This window comes from Coptis chinensis, chromosome 9, assembly GCF_015680905.1.
Source record: "Coptis chinensis isolate HL-2020 chromosome 9, ASM1568090v1, whole genome shotgun sequence".
Taxonomy (NCBI): domain Eukaryota; kingdom Viridiplantae; phylum Streptophyta; class Magnoliopsida; order Ranunculales; family Ranunculaceae; genus Coptis; species Coptis chinensis.
In genome coordinates, this window is record NC_141464.1 from 26,114,171 (window position 1) to 26,138,136 (window position 23,966).

General features: G+C 36.1%; 1 protein-coding gene and 1 pseudogene across 4 annotated transcripts; one reads left to right on the forward strand and one right to left on the reverse strand.

Moving 5' to 3' along the window:
• Positions 1-52: 52 nt before the first annotated feature.
• On the forward strand, positions 53-12,698 carry LOC147475351 (uncharacterized). 4 transcript variants are annotated; one of them, XM_086582199.1, is made up of 13 exons: positions 53-326; positions 410-1,065; positions 1,166-1,323; positions 2,919-2,979; positions 3,416-3,481; positions 3,656-3,741; positions 5,549-5,615; positions 6,825-7,037; positions 10,351-10,416; positions 10,501-10,580; positions 10,659-10,869; positions 12,107-12,205; positions 12,501-12,698. In XM_086582199.1, the coding sequence occupies exons 1-11, from the start codon at positions 185-187 to the stop codon at positions 10,771-10,773; spliced, it is 1,710 nt and encodes a 569-aa protein (XP_086438325.1). In that variant the 5' UTR covers positions 53-184; the 3' UTR covers positions 10,774-10,869; positions 12,107-12,205; positions 12,501-12,698. The 4 variants fall into 4 exon arrangements, with proteins under 4 accessions (XP_086438325.1, XP_086438326.1, XP_086438324.1 ...); XM_086582200.1 differs by lacking the exon at positions 12,501-12,698 and adding an exon at positions 9,949-10,251 and having other exon boundaries at positions 12,107-12,440; XM_086582198.1 differs by having other exon boundaries at positions 12,107-12,698.
• A 3,328-nt stretch (positions 12,699-16,026) lies between these two features.
• Positions 16,027-16,608, reverse strand: LOC147475352 (secreted RxLR effector protein 161 pseudogene; annotated as a pseudogene).
• Positions 16,609-23,966: the final 7,358 nt, after the last annotated feature.

Genomic DNA, 23,966 nt, shown 5'->3' on the forward strand with positions numbered 1-23,966 from the left:
GTTATCGGTATATTTCGGTATCTCTGATATTTCCCTCACTCAGAATTTCATCAAAAACCCTCCCTCCTTTCTTTTCTTATTTTCTCTACCCCTAAAACCCTCCCATTTCAAACCAATAATAAAAAATGAACACAACTAAACATTATTATTATTATTATTATTGACTCACTTCATTTCCAACAAAATGGTAAACAAGGCATGGAAAATATTCCCTCGTCCATTACTAGAAACAATCTTAAACAACCACGTCCAACACCACCGTGTTCCACAGCCCCTTTTCCTCCACGGTCCACGTGGCGTTGGCAAAACCACTCTCATTCTCAACCGTAAGTATTACAATTACAATTACAATTCTCTCCTTGTGTTATTTATTATATTTCTAACTCCTCTGTTTTTTTCTTTGCTACAGGGCTACTTGATGGTTGGAACAAAGGCCCACACATTACTGGCTACGTCGACTTTGGTGGTGGTAATAATCAAGAACACACTTGTTATGTACCATGGACATCTTGGAATAATAAATGTTTAACACCGCCAACTTTGAAATCACTTAATGTCCAACTCGAAACGTGTTTAGAACAGTTAGTGGAAAAGGGTATTAGTCTTGGTGCAATTGGTTCACAACAAGTTTTTACTACGTTGAATAAATGGCATGGTATTAACACGGCCCTTCATCGTATTATTGACACCCGCACTGCGTTACCAGTTAGTGGAAGTAGAAGTGTTAGTAAAAGGAATGATAAGGTTTCTAGTTCGGTGTTATGGTCGAGGGCGGTTTTCGCGATATCTAAAGAAGTGAAAAATGAGGAGATTGATGAGATTTTGGGGTTTAATGAGAAAGGGAAGGTGGTTAGTATTGAGGAGAAGTCTTATTTTAGAGAAGCTATGTTGTCGTTGAGATTGGCAAAGGAAGTAATTGAGGTTCATAAGAAATGGAGGGGTAATGCGGCGAGGGAGTTGAATAGGAGTGGTGGGTATTCGAGGTCGTTAGCTAATTGTTTTACGGATTGGCCTTGTCTTTTGTTGGACTTGTTGTCGTCTTCAGCTGAGCTTGGTTACTTTCAGGTAAGGGCCTATATGTTCTTTTGCTTGCATTGGGGGATTTTTAAGATTAAGTTCGATATTTTTTTTTTGTTGATTGAGGATGTGACTTATTTGTTTTCAGCCGAAATTGGTTATAAATAATATTGAGATTCTTCGGTATGCAACAACGGACGATACGACAGTTTCTGCACAAATGTATCATGACAGTTTTCTGTGGAGACTAATCGCATTGGGCATTAACGAGAGGTCTTTACCCGTAATACTCGTAACATCAGACAGGTATATCTGATATTCCATTTGTTTTCTTTATCATTTACTTTGATCTTTTCACTCTATGTTTTCTTATTTCTGCTTGCTATGTTTTTATTCTTCTTGTAATTTTTTGGTGTTCCACTTATTTCTCTTTAGCATTCGAGGGTTCTTTTGTTAAGGAAGTTCTGAGTAGTGTGATTTGCTGTATTATATAGAAAGGGTCTGAAGTTTGTAAACTCGGAAATTGCCAAATTTGGAAAACCCTCCGGGTTCTCCCTTCTTGAGCTGCTACCGCAAGTTCTTTTTTACTTAACTCATCATCTTGTCCAACATCTAGTTATTTATTTTTCGACACTGAGAGAATGCAAGCATAAGTGAAAGCCAGTGTTGCATAACGCCACAAAAACATTAACAAAAAGCTATTGACACACCCCTTAAGCCTAAGGTAAAGGTGAAATGGAATGATGTTAGGTTAGGGTATCAAAATCAAACCTATGTGAAATAGGCAGAAATATACCCCAAAAGAAAAGAAAGAAGAAGCACAGACTTGAGGAAATATACCCCAAAAAGGGGAGGAAAAAGGAGATTATTATTTTTTTATCTTAGTACCCCACCTATCTAAGCTTTTATTGTCTTTTAGACTCTGTCTGTTTTCAGCTTCTTTTCTGTCCTTCCACGACATATATTTTAAGTTGGGATAATCTGTTGAAATCGAAGATTAGTGATCACAAGTGGAGGTAAGAACTTTAACATCAATAAAAACTAGTTTCCCATGTTCTAGGTGCACCCCTGACACCTTTCCTGTGCCTAGCACTTTTAGCTCCTCCGAATTCAGGACAGAGTATAAGAAGTTCAACTAGTGAAATAACCTTCTTCTGCATTATCTTTGAGAAGAAACTTTCACTTTCCTAAATTGACTATAATGTGATGGAGTTCAAAACTTCAAATCTCATAAATCTGGAAATGACTTGACTAGTTTAGATTAAATTCCATTGCTTTCTACTACTCAACATGCAGATATGCATATGAATGAAGAATGATTTACCATTTTTCAACCCGCCTTGGCCGCCTTTGACCAGTCAACATACGAAAAACCTTAAGTTTTTCCAGCAGCATATACTTGTCTACATCTCAAAAAGACACTTCTTGCAGTTTGTTTACTCTTATGAATACATTATTTTAGTAATATGTCATATTTTATGAACATTTAAACTCTAAAAGTGTCGGAGTGCCAAACAAATTACAAATTATATAGAGATAAATCATGTTTCGAATAGAATAGAAGGTCGAGAATTTTTATTAAACTGCAGGTTTCTTTCTGGGCTTAAGGATTTTGGAGTTGTTTGTAATTTTTCTGTTGGGCTTTTAATTTTGAAACCTGCGTTTAGTTTGACCGCCTTTCCCGCCTCATAAACCGCCCTGCCTTGCCAAAGGCGCCCGCCCTGGCGGTGCCACTGCTGTTGCGCAGGTCATGGGTGGAAGCAGGCGAGAGGCGTGCGTGTGAAAAACCTGCCCAACTCCCGCCTTTAACAGCGTAGTTTCTAAGTTCATGTAAATATTCTGTTTCTTGTGATTTTATTTTATTTTTGGTTAGTAAATCTGCCTTTTAATATTTTTCCCAGCTATTATTCTTACCGAGTCACTTTTGATTTTGGATATCAAGAAATATTCATCTCCCGTGAGGTACCATCTCTGAACTTATTTCTTGTTATTTGGCCTTGTTTCTTGCTTATCTTTTTTCCGCTTTTCCTCCCAATAGATAAATGGTATGCATTGACATATCTTACAAATTACATAAAGAAAAATTCTTATGGATGATCAGTAGGCAGTTAACCCCCACCCCCAAAAGTGCAAAGAAATTACATGTAATAGTTACAGTAAATACCCCACTCAAGGAACTACAGCCAAAAAGGACCCTACTTGTTTTTCGTTTAGTTAGACACATTCTTTAATGAAAGTGGGATGATAAGTGGCACCTAAGCCACTATGCTGATCCATACTGTCCTGTTTGATTTAAATGGATCAGTTAAGCTCGTGGCATATGCAATCTTTATACCAAGCAAAAAAAATTGTAATCTTTATACATCTAACTTTGATGATGACTTTGTTTGACGTGAAGACATTTGGATGGACTCCTCCGGAAGCTAAGTTGCATATGGTATCTGATTACTTCAGTGAATCTGAGGTGGGTCTTCATTCCTGACAGGAAATTTCGCTCTTTTCTGCTTGTTAAGCTATAATTTTTCCCTGTTTTTTTAAGCTATATTAGTTCTATCAATCAAAGAAAAACAAAAATTATAACTACTTTTTTCTGGTTGACCTTGTTTCTCGACTGACATTTTTCTTGTTGGAATCTCAGTGGAAGGTTATTGTAGAGGTGCTTGGATCAAACCCAAGACATATCTCCGAGATTTACACACTGAAGCAAAGTAGCTACTACGACCAGTAAGCACCAGTCTTATTTTTATCTTATATCAATTTCTATGAGTTTATTTTTCCTTCAATGTGTAATCATCTGAGCGGCCAATTTTTAAGTTGAATTAAAAAAGTATGCTGGGTTGCACTGCTCCTTTTTAATGGTGCATAGCTATATAAAAATATCCCTATATCTGTTGATCCATGATAAAATTCTTAGGCACAGGCAGTGTTCTCTTTAGTATCTCCCTCTTTTATTAATCTGTTTCTCAGGGTTGCACATGTTTTGTACGTTTGAGCGTGTATCCTGGGTCATATATGAAGGGGTCAGTCCTCCAAATCATTAGTTCTTGGGGTATTGAAAAAAAAAAGGTTTATATGTGGGTTTCTCACTCCTATTGTATCTGTCCATAAAGATCTAAATATTGGAAAGTCGAACTTTGAGGTGATGTTATCAGGTCTTGTATGAGAAACCATTTCCTCTCTGACTGATTAGTCGATTGATTGCTGTATATCATACTTTTTATCGTGTGTTAGACTCGGCGATACTAATGAAGCAATCTTGATGGATATCATACAAAAATGGCAGTCACTCTCTATCTCCTCTTGAGAGTCTTTTTGGAATATGCTAATACTTTCCATGGACAAGTTCCTTACATTTAAGCAAATCTAATGGCAAATGTGTGAGTTATCTGAGCCACTTATGTTTGGGTGGGAGAAATGTATTAGCATAATATAATTTTTTTTCCGGGGCCTCACTTCTTTTGTACCTTGCGGTGGAGGTTTTTGTTTTTAGAACCCCTTCATCTAAGGTGTTTTCAAGTGGTTATTGGGAGACTACTTCTAACCTGGGAAATTTTATCTTGTAATCGCTCTATATAAATAAAACTTTTCTTTTGCAGATTCAAAACAGTGTAGGAATGAGAGTATGTAGTAGTTAATTTAGTTCGGAACATGAATATGAAGTATGAAGTAGTCACTTAAAAGATATGCTCTTGATGAACACAAATAGATGTCATTGAAGAGATAGCATGTGTCGATTTTCATTGAATAGACAACTAAGTGTTAGGAAGTTTATACAAGTTATACATTTTTCAGCTGTTATTTCATTAAAACATTTAAAAGCAACTTCACTATGTTTCAAAAAGACGTAAAAGTTAATATCTCATCCACAACTGAAGAAGAAACATGCAATAAATGAAACTAGAAAATGCAACCGAAAACAGATTCAGCAGGCTTACTTGTTACCTAAGTGCAGGCAAACAGACACCAACACTCGTGTCGGACACACAAACAGGTTGAATATACACTTTCAAACTAGGATTTCTACCCTAAAGACTAAGAAAATAATCTATTAACAGGTGCCGACTAGCAAAGTCGGTAAAACCTTTGGGTGATGATACCAGAGGTCTGGGGCTCGAACCCCACCAGCATTAAAGAGTTACTGATCTCATTTAAAACAGGCTTGCCAATCCAAAAAAAAAAAAAACATAGTTATAACTCCATGATATGCCACTTTCTTATTGTAAGGACTAAGGGGGTGCTTTGTAAGGTCTTGAGCCCAACAAATTAGTTGTGTAACTCAAAAATATTATTAGTTTTCTTCTTCCGTGTCAGACACTCCGTATCTGTGTCAATGTGACTTAGCTTGTTACCAAACGTTTAATGCCCACTCACATTGATTGTTCCATACCCATCATTTTATTCGCAGGTTCCGAAATGATGGTTACAACTTGTATCTTAAATTCATGGAAAATATATTTTAGAAGTAAAAGTGTTAAGGCACAATTTCCTTTGATATTGTTGCTTCAAGCTATTTTCTTTGCTTTACTGATAGGATCATGCAGGATAGCAGTGGGAGTACATTCGAGGACATTGTAGATGCATACTTGGCATATTTGCAAGTAAGTTTCATAAAAATAATATTTATATTCTTTTTACAGTAGTAAAGTCTTTTTATTGACTCTGTCGTGTCTTACTTAAGGCCTGTTTGAAAATGGAAGTCCCTACTTCCAATAGTTGTCTTAAAATCCAAAGAACTAATAACTGGTTTATATATATATTATACTTTTTTTTTTGTTAAAGTCGGTAAACATTTTTCAGTATACAGATCAACTTGTTACACTAACTTGATCACTCAATACTTTTAAAAACATCTAATTGAAATTAAAGAATGATAATATATTCCTAGTTGTGTCCCCGTGTCGTAACTCATAGTGATCACCTCGTCCCACAATCCTTACCAATGTCAGACACTGATGAACGTATCCGTGTCGATGTAACTTGGAAAAAAAAAGTTGTCTCATGGACTAGCTATGAGGCTGTAGCCTTAATGCATTATTTTAAACACTGATAAATCACTACTGTACTCATCAAAGAAGGTGGCTTACAAGTCTTTAGCCTTATTCCTTGATAAATGATGCCGCAAGGCTTCATTATTAAAGAGATTTCCTCACAACCAAGTGTTCATAAACATCACTGGACCTCATAGTGTTCACAACCTAGTGTTCATGAATTTTATTTCATCCTCCTTATTTTGTTTCTTCAAAATCTGAGGTGGTTTGCAATTGGTTTCTTTTTTCATGTATGTAGCTCACTAATGTGAATTATGCAAATCAAATAACACTCAATTTCTTGATAAAAAAATATCATTCAATAGCTAAAACTATTCTTTCAATAAACTCCGAACCAACTCTGTAAGGAGGTACTAATCTATCTATACTAACCTTGCCTCATTAACCCTAAAACCTCTAGGCGGGTTTATTCTATCAGCCGACATGGTCATCTAATAAAATAAAATTATAATATATATAAAATAAAAAAAATGTCCCAATATGGGCGCCTAATTCGCCTATTACATCATTCACACTCCATCTCTTCCTATGTGCCGTAGTTGAAGCCAATAGGATATGGGCCTTAGCTCTACTATAGAGCTAACTGGGTATGCTGAACTTTGTCTCTGATTTTCCATTATCCCTATAAATGTCATAAAGAAATCCCATTGAAAGTCATCTGACATATGGGCTATTGGTATCAATGGTGTTATTGTAACATAGAAATGGAATGATGCTCTTCATCTCTAAATCAATTGCTTTTCTGTTTGTTTTATATAGGTGACTGTGGTCAATCCTGCTATGGATTCTGTGCTGTTTCTTATGCAAAAATTTGCTGTTGACGCACGTGATGGTAAAATATCCAAAGACCGCTTGCAATTTGGTGCTCCTTGGAGACATCCTCCTCGTACAGACAACCCCACTGTTTGTTTAGAGTGGGCAAAGATTCAACTAATGGATTTCGTTCACTCTCTTGTCAATGCAGAATTTGGGGTATGTCATTCTATTCTATCTTCTATTTTCTGTGTGCACGTGCTCATGCCACTCCTAATTTGGAAGAAGTGGGCTATAGGTAAGGGAGGTGTGTCAATGGCAAGCAGCATAGTGACAAACTTCGGATTCGGTAATAAATCGCCGAGGGGTCAGTTCGGAAATCGGAATTATTTAATTGGGAAAATTACGTGAAAGCTTCGTAAAAAATTTGGTGCCATTATTTTAAGAAAAATATATGCAGTAATAATAACCAAAAGTTACACTAGTGAAGTGATTATCTCATTTATATGCAGCACTCTTTCTCTTATCACTTTTGAACGTTTTTGACTACTTTGACTTCATTTAAAAATTAAAACTCTGTTGACAGATCACCGAACACCAATTTTTTTCCGTTTTTAGTGCGGATTTTCCGGGAATTTGATGTACTTGAAGAATAATTGCTGCTCCATTCACTGGTACCCTATGATGGCATTTTTTTGCGGAATTTTGTTACTATTGCAAGCAGAAGCAAGACTATCAAAATAAACCCGGTTGGAACCAGACACAAATATTGTATAGGCAAACAAAAATAACTCTCTAAGTCTGTTGGTGCCAAAATGTACCCACAAGATGATTTAGGTGCTGATATTTGGTGAAGAAGCTGTGAAGGCTCTCTTCACCAAGGAGATCATCTTCATATGCCTCACATAAATTTTGGAATGTTTGTTTTTAGGTGATCTCCCCATCATGGAGATCATCCTCATAAAAGATAGCCTCAGATGAATTTCTTAAAGTTTGTGTTTCCACACAACCTTTTACAAGGCTCGACGTCATCTTTAAAAATAGCACAAGGTACCAACGTTCTAAAAGTGATTTGAGGTTTGTGCGTAAATGCTCACCTTTGGAGCAGCCTGCAATACCTTTTTTGCGCAAAGATAGAAGGCTTGGTAGGAATCCTAACCATCCTACAAGATTTCTAGGTGGAATGTATTTGACGTAAGGAAGTGTTTTGCAAAAACGTTTTCAGTTCTTTGGGTGGAAGGCCTCCTTGAGGATTGATGCTAGCCTCACAGGTGTACGAGTAAGCCTCAAACTCTTTTTCTTAAAGTTCTTGAAAAATTATAAAGAAATCAAGAAAAATACAAAACTTGATGTCATATCAACATATTTACTTAAGAAAGCATAAACGTTATTGAGGCTGTAAGTTTAGATAGCGTAAACGATATTGAGGCTGTAAGTTTAGAAAGCCTCAAACTCTTTTTCTTAAAGTTCTTGAAAAATTATAAAGAAATCAAGAAAAATACAAAACTTGATGTCATATCAACATATTTACTTAAGAAAGCATAAACGTTACTGAGGCTGTAAGTTTAGATAGCGTAAATAATATTGAGGCTGTAAGTTTAGAAAGTGTAAACGTTATTGATGCTGTAAGTTTTACCTTGTCAGTGTCACTGACGAGCTGCATAGTAAAAGTCTTGAACAAAGCAAGAGATATAAATTTATAAGCTAAGTAACATGGACACTTCATATTCATAAAAAATCCGTGTTAGGCACATGGACACGTTGTGCATACCATTTAAAACTAGGGTTTCTTCACTTTCTTGTATACCCGAAAGACTAAGAAAATAATCTATTAACATAGTTAGAACTTCATGATATGCCAATTTTATATTTATTTATTTGTAAAGAGCTGCTTTGTAAGGTCTTGAGCCCAAGAATTAGTTACGTACTTACCTAACTAAAGAATAGTAATAGCTTTCTTTTTAATTAACTGTGTCCCAGTGTCCTAATCCATATATGTACCATGTTGGACTGACTCAGATTATATGGAACAAAGGCCTTCGATACTCAACAAGTAATATGTCAGCATCAAGATACTATTTCCCAGGCAAAAACAATTGCTATATAGAAAGGCAACAAAAGTTTCCCATTCTAACATCGAAAATTCCAACATCGAAACGAGAGTTGATAACAATAAGACAAATTATAAAACTCAGCATAGGTCCATGATATTGAAAAATCAAAGGTAACAGATACAAGAAAGACAAGTGCTCTACACATCTATGAGAAGTCCAAAGCAAAGAAATTGAGAAAATTTAATCTCCCTTTCTATTCTCATTCCTCAATGTTTTCATCGTCTTTATCAGGGTCATCCACGGAATTGAAACTAAGGGTTTAGCGCAACATATATATAGTGTGGGGATTGTATGTAATAGTCATAATTAATAGGATATGTTTATTTTATTTTTCTGCTTTTTTTTTACTTTGGATTTTTTTTAAAAAGAGCTGAAAAAGGGCATCATCGAGGTTTAATCCTTGGTAAGCCTTGATTTGTAGGTATTAAGGTGTACGCCTCACACTTATGAGGTGTAAGCCTCTTCAACTAACAAAGAGGATTAGGCCTCGGTGCTTTTTTTGTCTGTGAGGCTTGGTATGTTGTTCTCAAACATTGGACGTAAGTGCAAGATGTTTGACAGCTTTTGAGAAACTGGAATTTGCTGACTCTTCTATCTGGTTATTCATGGTATTCCCGATTTATTATGATGAAAACTTAGTTTTCCATAATAGTCGAAAGAAAGATCTGCCTACAATGTCCAAAAAACAATGCTGCACATAAAAGAACCATGCTTGAGTTAGTTATACTGGTCTTTTCAAGCCAGAATTTTTTATTTCTCGAATGTTTTTGGACTATTCTTGGGAGTTGGATCTAGGCGAGCCTTGAAAGCCTGAACTTGGGTCTTATAGTATAGCATTCAGGTTCATGTTCTGGATTTCAAGTTTGGCTTTGTACCATCTGTTAAGTCCTTTTTAGAATTTATTGTGTTTGAGCTTCAATGCAAAAAAAAAAAGAAAATCAACTGCTCTATTGGTATTTCCATAGCCATGTGCATATCCTTCTAATGTTATGTTACGTATGTCTGTTCCTTTGCAGGACATTAAGAAAATTGCATCTGAAGATGCATCAGGAAAAATGTGTCAGAATTTAATCGCTCATTTTACTTAATGAAAAGGGGTCCCCTCTATAACAACCTCGCTTGATTACCAAAAAACAAAATATGGCGGTATCTAAGTGCTTAAATGGAAGTACTGTCTGTAGTGCTCGTAATTGCAGTTGAAGTCTTAAACCTTTTGGCGTTGGAAAAGTACTAGTTGGACTTCTTTTGGAATATCATTGTACGACCTTTATCATTAAATAGTACGAAATGGACGTTGTACCTGCAATATTGGCAAAGGGGTATCCTCTGACATGGAACTAGGCGTGCCTACTAGAGTTTGCAGATAGCATTTGTAACAACAAAAACTAGTCTAACATGTTGCTTATTTTCCTGTGTAGCTTAACTATTTTTCTGATTATAGCCTTGAGATTTTGGACGATCCTTCTGCAACTGCAATGTTGGAGGTATCGTATGTCTACATAGAAGTTATGTCAGTTCTGTTTTAATTAATTCTGAACTCATTTTATTTTTCATCATTATTTTCCCAGGTTGGTTTACTTTATACACAACGAGATCCACCCTACATTCGTCCTATATCTCGGGGTATTGAGAGGTGTCTTGTTCGATGGTAAGCTTTTTATGTTGTATAGATCATTCAGTAGACGTGGTAGCTAGAGTATATATTTTATCTGCTTCCTCGCTGCAGGCTTGTACATGAACGGATGCAGATGAGCTTTCTTCAATCATTTCGATACATGTGGCAGCGAATCATACGTGGTCGCAGCTATCGCCATCTGATGAAAGAAGCAGGCTATAAATGAAATCACCACTTTTAGGCGCAAGTGGTTTTTGATTCCAGCTGAGTTGTCATTGATATGCATGATTCACAAGAATATCTTGCTCTATCAGGTTCATTTGTAAGTACTTGTTGATTTTATTCTCTTCTTAAAATTGTGCCTGTTATGACTTTGTGTAATTTCTTATCTTATTTTGTTTTTGTTTTTTGAGATGTCACATTCATATTTAGATAAAGTTCATGGCATATGCCTGTTTTTAAAATATTATGTTTTATCTTTTATCTGTACTAGGTTTGTATGCTGTCCTTTAAAGTCCACTTCTACTCTGCATTGAGATTGTTGACTGTTTCCTTCATTAAGTGGTTGGGTTTTTTTTTCTTTTTTGATCGTTAAATAGATATTTCATTGACTAGTTTTTGAAAAACGACAATATTACAAAAGTGGTTGGGTTTCTAGGGCATAAAATGGTAGTGCGCAGATGTCCTTCAAAAGACAAACCCAACCACTTTTGTTATAATATTGTCGTTTTCTATGTGTGGAAGCATTGTTGTAGGTTTCCTTATGTAGTTCTGTCTTTCCGTTATCTTTTTTTATGGAAAGAGTGTGCAGTCTTATTAGCTAAGATTCTTATTCGGTTTTCTGGTTTTTTTCCTCCTTAATTTGAGCTACAGTTCTCGACATTTAACTTTTTGTGAGAAACTTTTCTAGTTCGAGCTTTATTATATTTCTTTAATTTTTATTTGTTTTATTTATTTTTATTTTATTTATTTATTTTTATTATTTATTTATTTTTTATCTTTTGTTCTTTCTTTTATCATTTCCTTGTACGTATGAAAGCATCAATTTTGTTTTGTCACAGTATATTTCAATTTGAGATGTTTTGAATATTCATAATTTCGATATGAGCATTCTGGTATACAATTTTCCTAGTATAATATGTTGTGGAGCTGGAGGATAAGTTTTTAGTCATTCATCTGATTCAGTGAGTTTTGTTGGTTGATACGTCTCTCTAGCTTAAAGTGGATTTTTCTGCATAGAAGTATCTGGGCTGTTGTTGGCTACTGTTGACTCTTATTGATTAATAATTTTGCTCTCTTAGTATCATATCTAGAACCGTTGCACATAGCTGCCATAGTGTAACCTACCGAAAATAATCATGTGCTGTCCACAATAATGACTATAATCTGACTTGGTTGAACTTTCAAATCTGATCTGTTATGAATGCCGAAGAGGCATGAGGCATGTTAATTTCCATGTTGTGATGCTATGTAGTATTATTTTTCTCTTCCTCCGTGCTTTTATTTTCTCATCGCAAAGATTCCAACTGAATCTAATGGATCATCTTCTGTACTTGTAGGTTGTTTTTTCTGAATAAATTATGACAATTTTGGGGTTCCTCAGACCGCTGAAGGCGCAGTTAATTGCCATCATGCAGTGTACTTACATTCTTCCTCATGTATGTACTTACTCTGATTCACTGATTCTGCAAGTCACCAACATATTCACTGGAAACAACATTTTTGGGTTGTAATTGTATTGAGGAGGAAAAAAGAAGATAACCTCAGAAACGTATAGGAGCTAGTAAGGCCACCTTTGAAGGGCCTGCTCTTTTCACTTGAGCTTAAAGTATAATTCATTTCATCATAGAGGAATTTTACAAGTTCATATATAGCTATTGAGTAGTTTGAACTTCCCATTTTGTGTAGACATTTCTTTGTAATTGTAAGTTTGTTCTACTTGCTTTGGAGAAGGATTATGATTGAAGTCATCAGCTTGCTGAAGCAAAAAGTGTTCTACATTGGTTTTAGCTGCATAGGTTGGAGAAGACGGTCTTCAAGAGATTGTGAGTGTATTATGCTGACCCAGAATTTATTATACTGTATAATTTAGTTTATTTGTCAAATAGTCCGATACACCAGATTTATTCATAATTGAAAACTTTTGTACAATTCATATGAGCAATTTGTGGAACTTTCCTCATAAAATTTGCCCAACGTGCATGGTTGTTTCAAGGGGCTTGGTCGGTCATTCCACCACCACCAATATCAGTCCTGGAGAAAATGGAAATTCAGTTTCGTTGGAATTTCAGAACTGCAAATTTTTCTGTATTTTGTTCTTTCCAGGTTTTTTGTTGTCGAACTACCTATAATGTCTGAAACAAACCCTGCTCTAACCATGAAAAATTTGCTAGCAGAGTAAACAGGCACAGTCCATGTTTGACGATTTTGTATGAAGGTAGACCCCAATGGTTTATGCTTGGGAGTCGCTTGATGTAGCTTATTTTAGATTTTTCTTGTGGTTAACTGAGCTCTTTCACTCTGTTAAGCCAGCCTTTTGCAGCTTATTCAATTTATAATACAGTTGCTAACTTAGTTAAAATCTCTTATTAAAATTAAAAAAAAAAAGGCACTGCCCAGTGCCCAATGCCCATGTTTGACCTTTTTGACGTCAGCTTTCGCCGATTTTCTGAAAAATCTCTCACTGAGACCGTGCCGTTTAACTAGTTTTCTAAATTGATTCCATACAGCCATAACCAGTCAATAAGAATTTGGTTTGCATCTTTGCTTGATTTGATCGCATCCTTGGTACAACTTTCATACTAGAATGGTGATAGGACTGAAAGCAACGTTTCTTTGCAAGTTTGCATCGTCAGTATTCGGTACAACATTTTTACGGTTTGATTTGGAGAAGAAATTAAGTTTGTACACGAATTGCACAATTAACAAATCTTACACATAACTTAAACGGAAAACGCTCAAAAAGGTTGTGCATCACATGCTAAGTAATAAACTTTAGGCTCCTAGACAAGGTTTGAACATTGGGAGGGGCTAAGTGACTGATACGTGAGACCGTGAGGCGAGAGTCTAGATTATAATGCTTTGCTGTTATGCATTGATGGTGCGCTAATAAGCGACTGATGTGCGAGTGCAGGCGCCAAAGAGGAGAGCACTACAAATTGTTGTTGTCATTTTTGCTCTTTACATACTGGGATTTTCAGGAGCATTGGCTGGTTAGTGGTTACTTCAACAACTTCCATATGGCTACCAGCAGTTTCCCATCTTCTTCTAGTCTGATAACATACAGAATGGTTAATGACACTGCGTCTAGACCCTACCGAGAGGGAGATATCATACCGAGTCTTAGCCATTGGATCAGACAGTGGAATACGCATTGTGAATCTCGATAAAATCACGACTATCAGCCTCTGATTCTTTGGCATCTGGCTGAAACTGTTTGACCAAACTCATGTAAGCTTTCTTGATCTCGGCTGGGGAGGCAGAACGTTTAAGTTTTAGGACCTCGTAAAGGTTCGCTGCCGGTTTTTTCAGCTTCACTGTTGGACTTGAGCTGATTTTAGATAGAACTTGTTTTGTGGTGATGGTTTGGAATGAAAGAAGAGATTCAGTTCCTAACATTGCAGTTTAACTTTGGCTTTGTTTCAAGGAGGGGGAGAGAAATATAACTTTTCTTTATACTAAGGCGAAGTAATGGAAACGGGATGCTGCCTTGTTTTTTTTACAGCGCACAGTTGGAGAAAATAGGTGGTGACCTTCCAGCACACCGTTACAGAAATAAAAAAACTGTGGGAGTGACTCTAGTCATGACGTCTAATTCATGACATAATGAAGTCCGGTGTCTCTCTCTTGGTCTTGGTGATGTTCTTTCCTGATACCTTGAAACATCAATATACGATGGAACAATGGAACCTTCCATGCGGAAATAGTAAGGCACCCCTTTCGCAATAGCATTCAACAAAAACCACAACATAGAAAATTCTAGAAGTTGCAACACGACAAATTTTTCCTCAACTGATTTATTTAATTCAAAGGTTTGCATTGTTTGCCTTAGTCTAGCACCATATGGAGGTGGGCTGTTGGGCACTCCTTTCGGTGGGACTTTGGCATCTGGTACAACTATTCATAAGCTCTCTTTGGTTCTTCTTCTCAAGTTCCTTATTCCCTAGTTTAAGACCAGCCTCTTTTAACAAGCTCTTGTTCTCTTCATTCTCCTGCTTTGCTGCTGTTAGCTCCTTCTCTACCCCGTCCTTTTCATTCTTCAATTTATCAACTTCTTCATTCAGAGTCTTTACTCGAGTTTTGCAAGCTTTTAATTCTTCTTCTTCTCTATCCAGTAACTCTTTGCATAACTGCAATATGGAAAGTATGATTTAAGTACACTTAATATAGTCAAATAAATACAAAAACAAAAATTAAAATTAATAATATACCTGCGTCACTTAATTTTGTCACAATTAGATTCACTTTCTCGGACCTAGTGTTTAGCCTGGTCGAGTTCGATATGGCTATAGCATCAGGATCCTGCAACGGGGACAAAACCTCCGGTCTCTGTTGCAACTCAGCATCTAATACTCCCTGCATTTGTCGAACGGATGTTAGGTTGTCCTCATTTCCATCTCCTGATACTGGCCTCGCTATACCTGACTGGTTACAATGCTTGGGGAAGAGCTGCCGAACACCTACATTCCATGGCACCATATGACCCCTACTACCAATCAAGGGTTCAACCCCCCTGAATGGCCTAATGTATCCTGCTGGCAGTGGCTTATACTCATGGCTTTCACTTGGCATCAGAAAACGACTCACGGATGGCCTATCATTATCTTTTGGGACACAACTCTCTTCCAAGTCATCCTCCCAACTTTTCACTGTTCTTCTACTCCGTCTTTATCCCTCAATTATTCCACATTATAGTTTTTTTCGCCACATTCCTGTTACCAACAAGAGTAACTAGTCTTTATCCCTCAATTATTCCACATTATAGTTTTTTTCGCCACATTCCTGTTACCAACAAGAGTAACTAGACAACAAATGGTCAAAAGAAGAAACTTGTTCTCTTAAATACAAACCAACAAATAATGAGTACTGATGGTGAAAGAAAGAATTGTTAAATTCACTCGATGATTTTGAAATGTGATTACACACCCTATTTATATGTGTGCTTTTGCTACTCCCACATTAATACCTAACTCCTACATTAATAAAACTTATTACATCTCAATAAACATATTGTCTTTAACCACACACAAGTGAACCGCATCATTACTGAAAAGAATATTGCTTATTAACTTCTAACAACCCCCCTTAATCTAGACTTCTTTCAGTCCCATCAAAGTCTTCATCTTCACGAATAGATTCTTCTTCAGCGGCTTTGTGAATATATCCGTCATTTGATCTTGAGACTTGCAGTATACAACTTCAACTTCGCCTTCCTTGTCCAATTCACGAATGAAGTGATACTTGATCCTTATGTGCTTACTTATTGCATGAAACATTGGATTCTTGGAGAGGGAAATAGCAGCTTTGTTGTTGACAACATTTCCATAGCTTCTGCTTGCTCCAGGTTTAATTCCTCCAGAATACATCTCAGCCACCTTGATTGACAACCGGCGGAACCAAGAGTAATATACTTAGACTCAGCTGTAGAGAGAGCCACTACTTGTTGCTTCTTTGAAGACCATGAAACAACACTTGACCCAATGTTAAAGACATAATCGGATGTGCTCTTGCAATCGTTGACATTTCCAGCCCAATCATTGTCACAATATCCAATCAACTTTGGATTTTCAACTCTGAAGTAATGGAGACCATGGTTTGTTGTTCCTTTCACATACCTCATAATTCTTTTGCCAAGCTCCCAATGAACATCTCTAGGGGCGGCCTCCATGAATTGGCTAAGAAAGCTTACCGAATATGTGAGATCTGGTTTGGTTGTGGTCAGATACATAAGACCTTCGACAAGACTCCGATAAAGTGTTGGATTCACCATTAACGTTCCATCACTTATACTCAGCTTCAAACCGGCGTCCATTTGAGTGCTAATTGGTGTAGCATTCTCCATTCTAAACCTTTCCAGCAGTTCCTTTAATTTGCATATTTCTTCTGAGAAACAACAATACCATCTTCCCTCTGTTCTACTTCAATTCCAAGGAAGAAATGTAGTAAACTCAGTCTGTCATCTCAAACTTTTGCATCATGCACCTTTTGAAATCTTCAAACATCCGCACACCATTGCTAGTAAAGATCAAATCATCAACATATATGATAAAATGGAATGATATTTAATAGATGTGAAAATTGTGTTTCTATATTACTAAATCATGCATATCAAGTTAATAATACTCTCTAAAATCATGTGATAGATGGAGTAATCGTGTTCGATTCACTCTTGTTCCTTACATACTTACGTACTTGAATGCGAATCTAGACTAAATAAACTAATTCACTAATGATGAGAGTAATAATGTATGATAAAAATAGTAAATTTAAGATATTAAAACAGTGATTTAAAGATGAGAGAAAGATATAGAGAGGTTGACTATTAGTTTAGTTGTCGAATTACTTGTTTGATCAATAGTGAATACCAAGTTATCTCTAATCAAGGTTTCACTAGCACGAGAGATTATCACCCCCACAAATATCTTTGATGGTGTTTATAATCTCTAGTTCACCGTTATGAGTTCTATCTCTAGAAACTCACAACAAAGAACTTGAAGCGTTAATTACAAAACAATAACAATTCTAACTAACAATCATTATAAACCCCTCTAATGGACTTTATAAACCCCCTCTAATGGAGGTTTAGCCTTGTGTCATCGGATTTATTCTACTAAAACAAGAAGAAGATAGAGAGATAATCATAAATAAACTTGTATTAAAAATAAGAACTTGAAGGTATTTTTATTGAAGGTTTTATGGAGGTTACAAACCCTAAACTAAACTATATTAAAGAAAGGGGGAAAAGAGGGAGAGACCTAATTAAAACTAAACTAATAAAGGAGAGAGCTTAAGTTTTGCCTTAATCTTCTTTATATAGGATAAGATTAGGGTTATATTTTCGTGCATAGGCCAAAAAGGGGACTTTAAGCCTCTAATGTGAGCCCAAAGTCCATTAGGTTAAGTCTAAAGGGGCCAATGTGGTTGGAAATTATTTCAGTACCCTTTTCGTCTACTTTTATAGTTCTGATTGGGACAAGTATAGGTTCATTGGAAAGCTTATTCCGAGCCGGTTGTTTTGACATAAAGTAGGCCCAATTCTGAGGTCTGAGTCCGAAGATATGCCCTTTTGAAATTCTGATGGCTTTTTGTCATTTTTCTACTCGAATTGACTTTGACATCCCAGTTTTGACTGGGCTTGAAAATGTTTTTTCTTCTTGATTCTTGGACATTAAATATAGAACTCTTCTCGCAATCATCTTGACTCGTTTTCCATGCAAAATGGCGTCTTTAAGCACATAAACAACTTTAAGACCTAAAATACACAAAAACACTTAAATAGTACTAACTCTCATTTATTATAAACATAATTGGCCTAAATGTAATACTATTAAGGAGTTTAAACTACAGTTTTGGGTGCTTATCACACCACCCCCAAACAACATTTTGCTTATCCTCAAGCAAAGATGAGAAATAAAAACAGATAAGTGGCCAAAAATGTAGTCCTAACTAATCTCGTTTCGCAGAGTGTGATTGCATTGACCATATGCAATAAGACCTTAAACCACTAGGAATTCCCTAGTGGACGAGTTATAGCCTCGTGAGAGTTTTCTAGAGAAGGTACTCACAAAATTCATTTATATTACAACGACTAAAAAATAAAAGTAATGTCCCCTAATTTATCTAAGATATATATACTTCTCACTAGCATTTAAACAAGGATCATCAATCTAACTCCTAAATTAATACATGCATAATAATCAAATCATCTTAAGATAAATAACTATACAATGAACTATGCTATGAAATGCAATGACAGATCCGTTTCTGAAACTTTTGGGTAGCGTGCCTAAGTAGGTTCTCATAAGGAATTTGTCGAGACACATAGGACTCTGATTTTTCCATTCAAGTTTGCTAACTCTAGTGTGTAGTGGGCACACATTTCTTCACAATCTCAATGACAATCCAAGGAAGTCGAGGTCGATCAAACACATCTACCACTTACTATCATACCAACCTATTCCTAATTGAGCTAAATGTCTTTATTAGGTGATACGGGGCGTAGGTGTTGGTTAAAGAAGGAAGGAAGTGGATAATCAAAAAGACAAGTCTGAGAAAATAGGGTATTCATATTATGTAACTAGAGAAAACCTTGTTATTACTTTGCTTCTACACTTTGTTTCCATCCTTAGCCCTTTTGTTTTGGCTTCTGACTCCTTTGATTCTGTTTTTGGAGTTCTAACTTTTTATTTTATTTATATTATATTTTTCTTTTCTTTGAATGAAAACTTTATTTTATTTTATTTTTATATTTCTTTTTCTTTTGAAGCAACTAACTAATTTTTGTTTACACAGATTTTTCTCTTCTCTTTTCTTCACTCATCCTATTTCTAAGACTTATCCAGATAGGTAAGCTGATTTTATTATTTTATTTTATTTTGTAAAAGATTTGTGGTTTGTGAAAAGGCTAATGACAGGCTCAGTGGGGCGACTAGTGGAAAATATACTTAGGTAAGAATTTTTGGCTATATCGATCCAAAGAGGGCCTAAATTCCCGCTTAGGATATAGTATGGTGATCAAACAAGTGGACGTGTGGTTTTTCTACTCAGATTTGACTGCTCTCTTGTATCATCACTCAGATATTAATTCATATGGGCTTTTTGGGCTAGATGCTCACAAGATATGTATTAAGTACTTTAACCTAAGTCTCAGAAAAAGATTGCCAAGTACAATCGTAGATGGTCATGCAAGATGTTAATGAAAGAATGCAACGACTATTACCTACATATTAATCTAAGTTTCAAAAATTAAATCCTAATTCAAGTACTATGTGAGATTTCTAGACTAATATCATCATGGAGAAGCGAACAATATCATTATCACTAAGTGCATAGTATAAACTATATTTATGATTTTAATATTTTTATAAAGAAAAGTGCATAATATACAACCTAATATGTGCTTAAATATTTACAACGTATTTCTATACTACCCTTAAACAGAATCATACTTTGTCCCCAAAGTATGAAATGAAAATAAAGGATAGAGAGTACCATAGAAACGTGCTTGTAAATGGAAGCACCTGAAAAAGAAGGTTACTCTATACTAATATAAAGAAATAAAAACATACACAACTCCTATATGAGTTCTACCCATTATGGGGATAACATGAAATAATAAATAGCACTTGGGACATAAACGGACTTTAACAGAAATAAAATAATACCATAAGTTCACAAATCAAGTATGCGCATATCGTGGCTCCTATAGGATTAGCTTCCGAAATTCCGCGAAATAGGGAAATTTTACAAAATTAAGGTACCTAATTACATTATTAAATCAACAAGGCCCATGGGTTCTATATTTCGATATTTATACATGCAATTTTAATACGTGAACATACAATGTGCTAAAATATACCACCCAGTTAGAAACTTTTTTACATCTGGTATGATGCTTCAAGAGGTAAATGCTACTTGTATTACATTAATCCCAAAAAATGCTAGGCCAACAACACTAGGAGATTACAGACCTATTGCTTGTTGTGGAGTTATATATAAATGTATTACAAAGATTCTAACAGACAGGATGAAAGGCTTCATGCCTATGGTAGTAGCAGATGATCAGTCAGCTCTCATTCCCGGAAGAAACATCCAGGATAACATTCTCTTGTCTCATGAGCTGCTTCATAATTATCACAGAAAGGGAGGGCAACCAAGATGTGCGGCAAAAATTGATCTAAGGAAGGCATATGATTCACTCAGATGGGAAGCAGTAATTTTTTCTCTACACAGGATTGGAGTTCCAGATAAATTTATTGCGTGGGTCAAAAGGTGCATTGAAACTCCGATTTTCTCCATCATGTTAAAAGGAGCTCCTTATGGTTACTTCAAGAGTAATAGAGGAATTAGGCAGGGTGACCCCATGTCACCCTACCTGTTTGTGCTAGTAATGGATTTGTTTCATGAACTAATGATGCAGAATGTGTGAGAAGGATCGTTCAGGCTCCACTACAGATGTCATAACCCAATTATCACTCATCTATCATTTGCGGATGACCTTATAGCATTCATGCATGGTGATATTGGAACAGCTGAGTCATTGAGAAGTACACTGGAGAATTTTCACAAGTGTACGGGATTGGAAGTAAATATAGAAAAGAGCTCTCTTTTCTTTGCAGGATTGGAGGACAATGCATGTGAGGAAATCCAAAGCATCATTCAATTTCCAAGAGGAAGCCTTCCGGTGAAGTACCTTGGGATTCCTCTTATAACAACAAGGTTAACAGCCACTGATTGTGCCCCTCTGCTTTCTAAAGTGGCAGTCAGAATTCAATCATGGAAAGGTAAATCATTATCATATGCCGGAAGACTACAACTGATAAAGGCGGTATTGAATAATGTTAGCATGTATTAGGCGACTTGTTTCATACTACCGAAAAGTATCATTGAGGAGATTAATAGACTGTGTAGGAATTTTTTGTGGACTGGGCCAGACTGTGTTACATCTCATGCATTGATATCTTGGGAGAAGGTTTGTTATCCTTATGAAGAAGGAGGGTTGGGAGTGAGAGACATAGTAGCAGTTAATGAAGCAACGAACTTAAGGCATTTGTGGAATGTGGTGAGCAACAAGGAAACACTTTGGGTGCAATGGGTACAGAAAAATCTTATAAAGAGGAAGGACTTCTGGCATATGGCTGTACCAAGAAATTGCTCATGGAGCTGGAGAGGAATACTAAACAACAGGAAAGAAGGTAAAATGATTGTGATGCATCAAATTGGGGATGGGCAAAACACTAGATTTTGGCTGGATCCTTGGCACCCAGCTGGAATACTCAAGAAGTTCTTTCCACATACACTTCTATATAACTCGACAGGTAACCTTAATGCAAAAGTATCGCAGGTTATAGAGAATGGAAACTGGGAGATACCACAAAATATTAAGACGCACTTGTCAGATATAGTGATGCAAATGGAGGAGGTCGTGGGAATAACAGGAGGGGAAGATAAACTCATTTGGTCAGTTTCGCAGCAAGGGAATTATAGTATGAAAGACACTTATCATCATGTTAGGAAATCGAAAACAAAAACTGAATGGAGTCAGTTGGTATGGTACTCTAATCGGATACCGAGACATTCTTTCATCAGCTGGATGGCTATACAAGGAGCGTTGAAGACACTCAAGAAGCTTAGAGAATGGGGGACGGTACAATCAGATGTTTGTATTCTTTGCTGGCGAGAAATTGAAGATGAAGAGCATCTGTTCTTCGACTGTTACTATGGACAATTTGTTTGGGCGTCGTTACTTCAAAGAATTGGGTACGAAGAGGGCGAGCGACCACATGGGCGGAAGAAACTGGAGTGGGTTATTCAAATAACAAAAGGAAAGGGAGTGAAACAAGATGCAATGAAATTAGTTTGGAATGGGATGATTTATTGGATTTGGAGGGAGCGAAACACTAGAATTTTTGAGAAGAAGCAAAGCACAGCAGACCAAGTCGTGGAAATGATATTCAATGATGCAAGAACCAAATTGCAATCAATGAGAATCACGATGGAACCAGGGAATGAGGCGCAGTTCATTAGTAGCATCTGGAATGTGCAAATCAAAGAAAAGGTTGCTGTTCAGAAAAAATGCAGATGGGAGCAAGGAGAAGATGACAAACATGTGTTGAATACAGATGGGACACTTCAAGGAGATATGGGAGGATGGGCTGCTGTGATCAGAGATGCAAAGGGAGGAGTGGTTGCGGCAAGAAAAGGGAAGTCAGACTATGGGACAATTGCAATGATTGAACTGCAAGGAGTGGAGAAGGGACTGGAACTGGCAATGAGGCTGGGCATTAGAAGGTTAGAGGCAAGAACAGATTCCACAAATGTTGTCGCATTTATGAGAGACACAGGGCAACAGCCATGGCAAGCGAGAAAGATGCTCAGGAACATCGCACTGTTGGTGGGACAGCTGGAAAATTTCAAAATATATCATGTGTATAGAGAAGCAAATAAATTGGCTGATGCATTAGCCAATAATGTACCTAATGTGCGTAATATTGATATTATCGCTAGCTCTTTTTCAGAGGATATTAGGAAAATTGTATACGAAGATGCGATAGGCATGGAATATGTGAGATTGTAACAAGCTGAAATTTATTTTTTAATTTATGAAAAGGGGTAGGGGACCTCTCTAAAAACCTCGCTTGCCTACCAAAAAAAAAATATATATATATATATACCACCCCCAAACAATTTTGGAGAAGGGGGTTCATGAAATAATTCAATAGCACAATTAAATTACATAACTAACTACCCTAGACTCTGCTGGAGTAAACATGATGGGCAAAAGGTGGCAAAAAGTTTTGAAATGAATGACCAAAATACGCCACCCCCAAACAAAATTTGAAAACTCTTTTTAAGTTTGAATTTTTTGTGGCATATACTCCAGAAAGGTGGTATTGTACAAAAAACTTGGGTATTTTAAAGTCAGATTCCCTAGACTTACTAATACATGTTTATGTTTTTAAATTTTGTAATTTTTATATGTTTGATTTTTGGAAAAACAAAATTACGAGAAAGAAATAAAAATGGAACTCACTCCATAAAGAAACATGATGCTGTAGTAGTGGGAGTCATAAAAACGTATTGATTGAGGTTCACCATAAATTGTTTGGAGCTTGAATAGTTGGGAGTTTTAGAAGGAAGGAAAGTAGATTTCTTTAGTTTTAGAACTTGTATTGGTTAACTCTATTGTAGTGAGTAAGCTTGAAAAGACTGAGTTGTTTAAATGGTTGGGAACACAAACTTGAAAGAAATGAAATGATTGATTGAAAGAAAGAACAAACAAACAAAGAAATGATTGATTGAATGAAGAACAAAAAGTAAGCAACTTGATTGAAAATGAAGAACAAAAAGTAAATGACTTGAATGAAAATGACTAGAAAATAAATCCTACATGACACTAGAATAAGTCTAGGTGCATTCTCTCTCCTTAACTTTTGGTTATTATACCCCTACTTTTACAAAAGACTGATTTGCTATCATCCTCGATAATCAAGACACCTCTCATGTTGCTTTATGCTTTATGCTTTTGTTTTTGTTTTTTCTTTTCTTCTTGATCAAGTAAGGTTTAGAAAAAGAATTCTTTTGTATCAAGGACATCTATCTCTGGTCTTCTGAGTTAAGGACTTGACTTTCAGCTCTATGGTTATGAGTCCTTCACCTTTGACCTTTGACATTGACCTTTAACTTTTTCAACACTATTTC

Bases quoted from the DNA above. Each gene is read 5' to 3' on its own strand.
- LOC147475351 (XM_086582198.1), top strand. From the start codon at position 185: ATGGTAAACAAGGCATGGAAAATATTCCCTCGTCCATTACTAGAAACA. The intron at 1,324-2,918 runs GTATATCTGATA...TATTTTTCCCAG, and splicing joins ATACTCGTAACATCAGACAG to CTATTATTCTTACCGAGTCA. The intron at 3,482-3,655 runs GTGGGTCTTCAT...TTGGAATCTCAG, and splicing joins ATTACTTCAGTGAATCTGAG to TGGAAGGTTATTGTAGAGGT.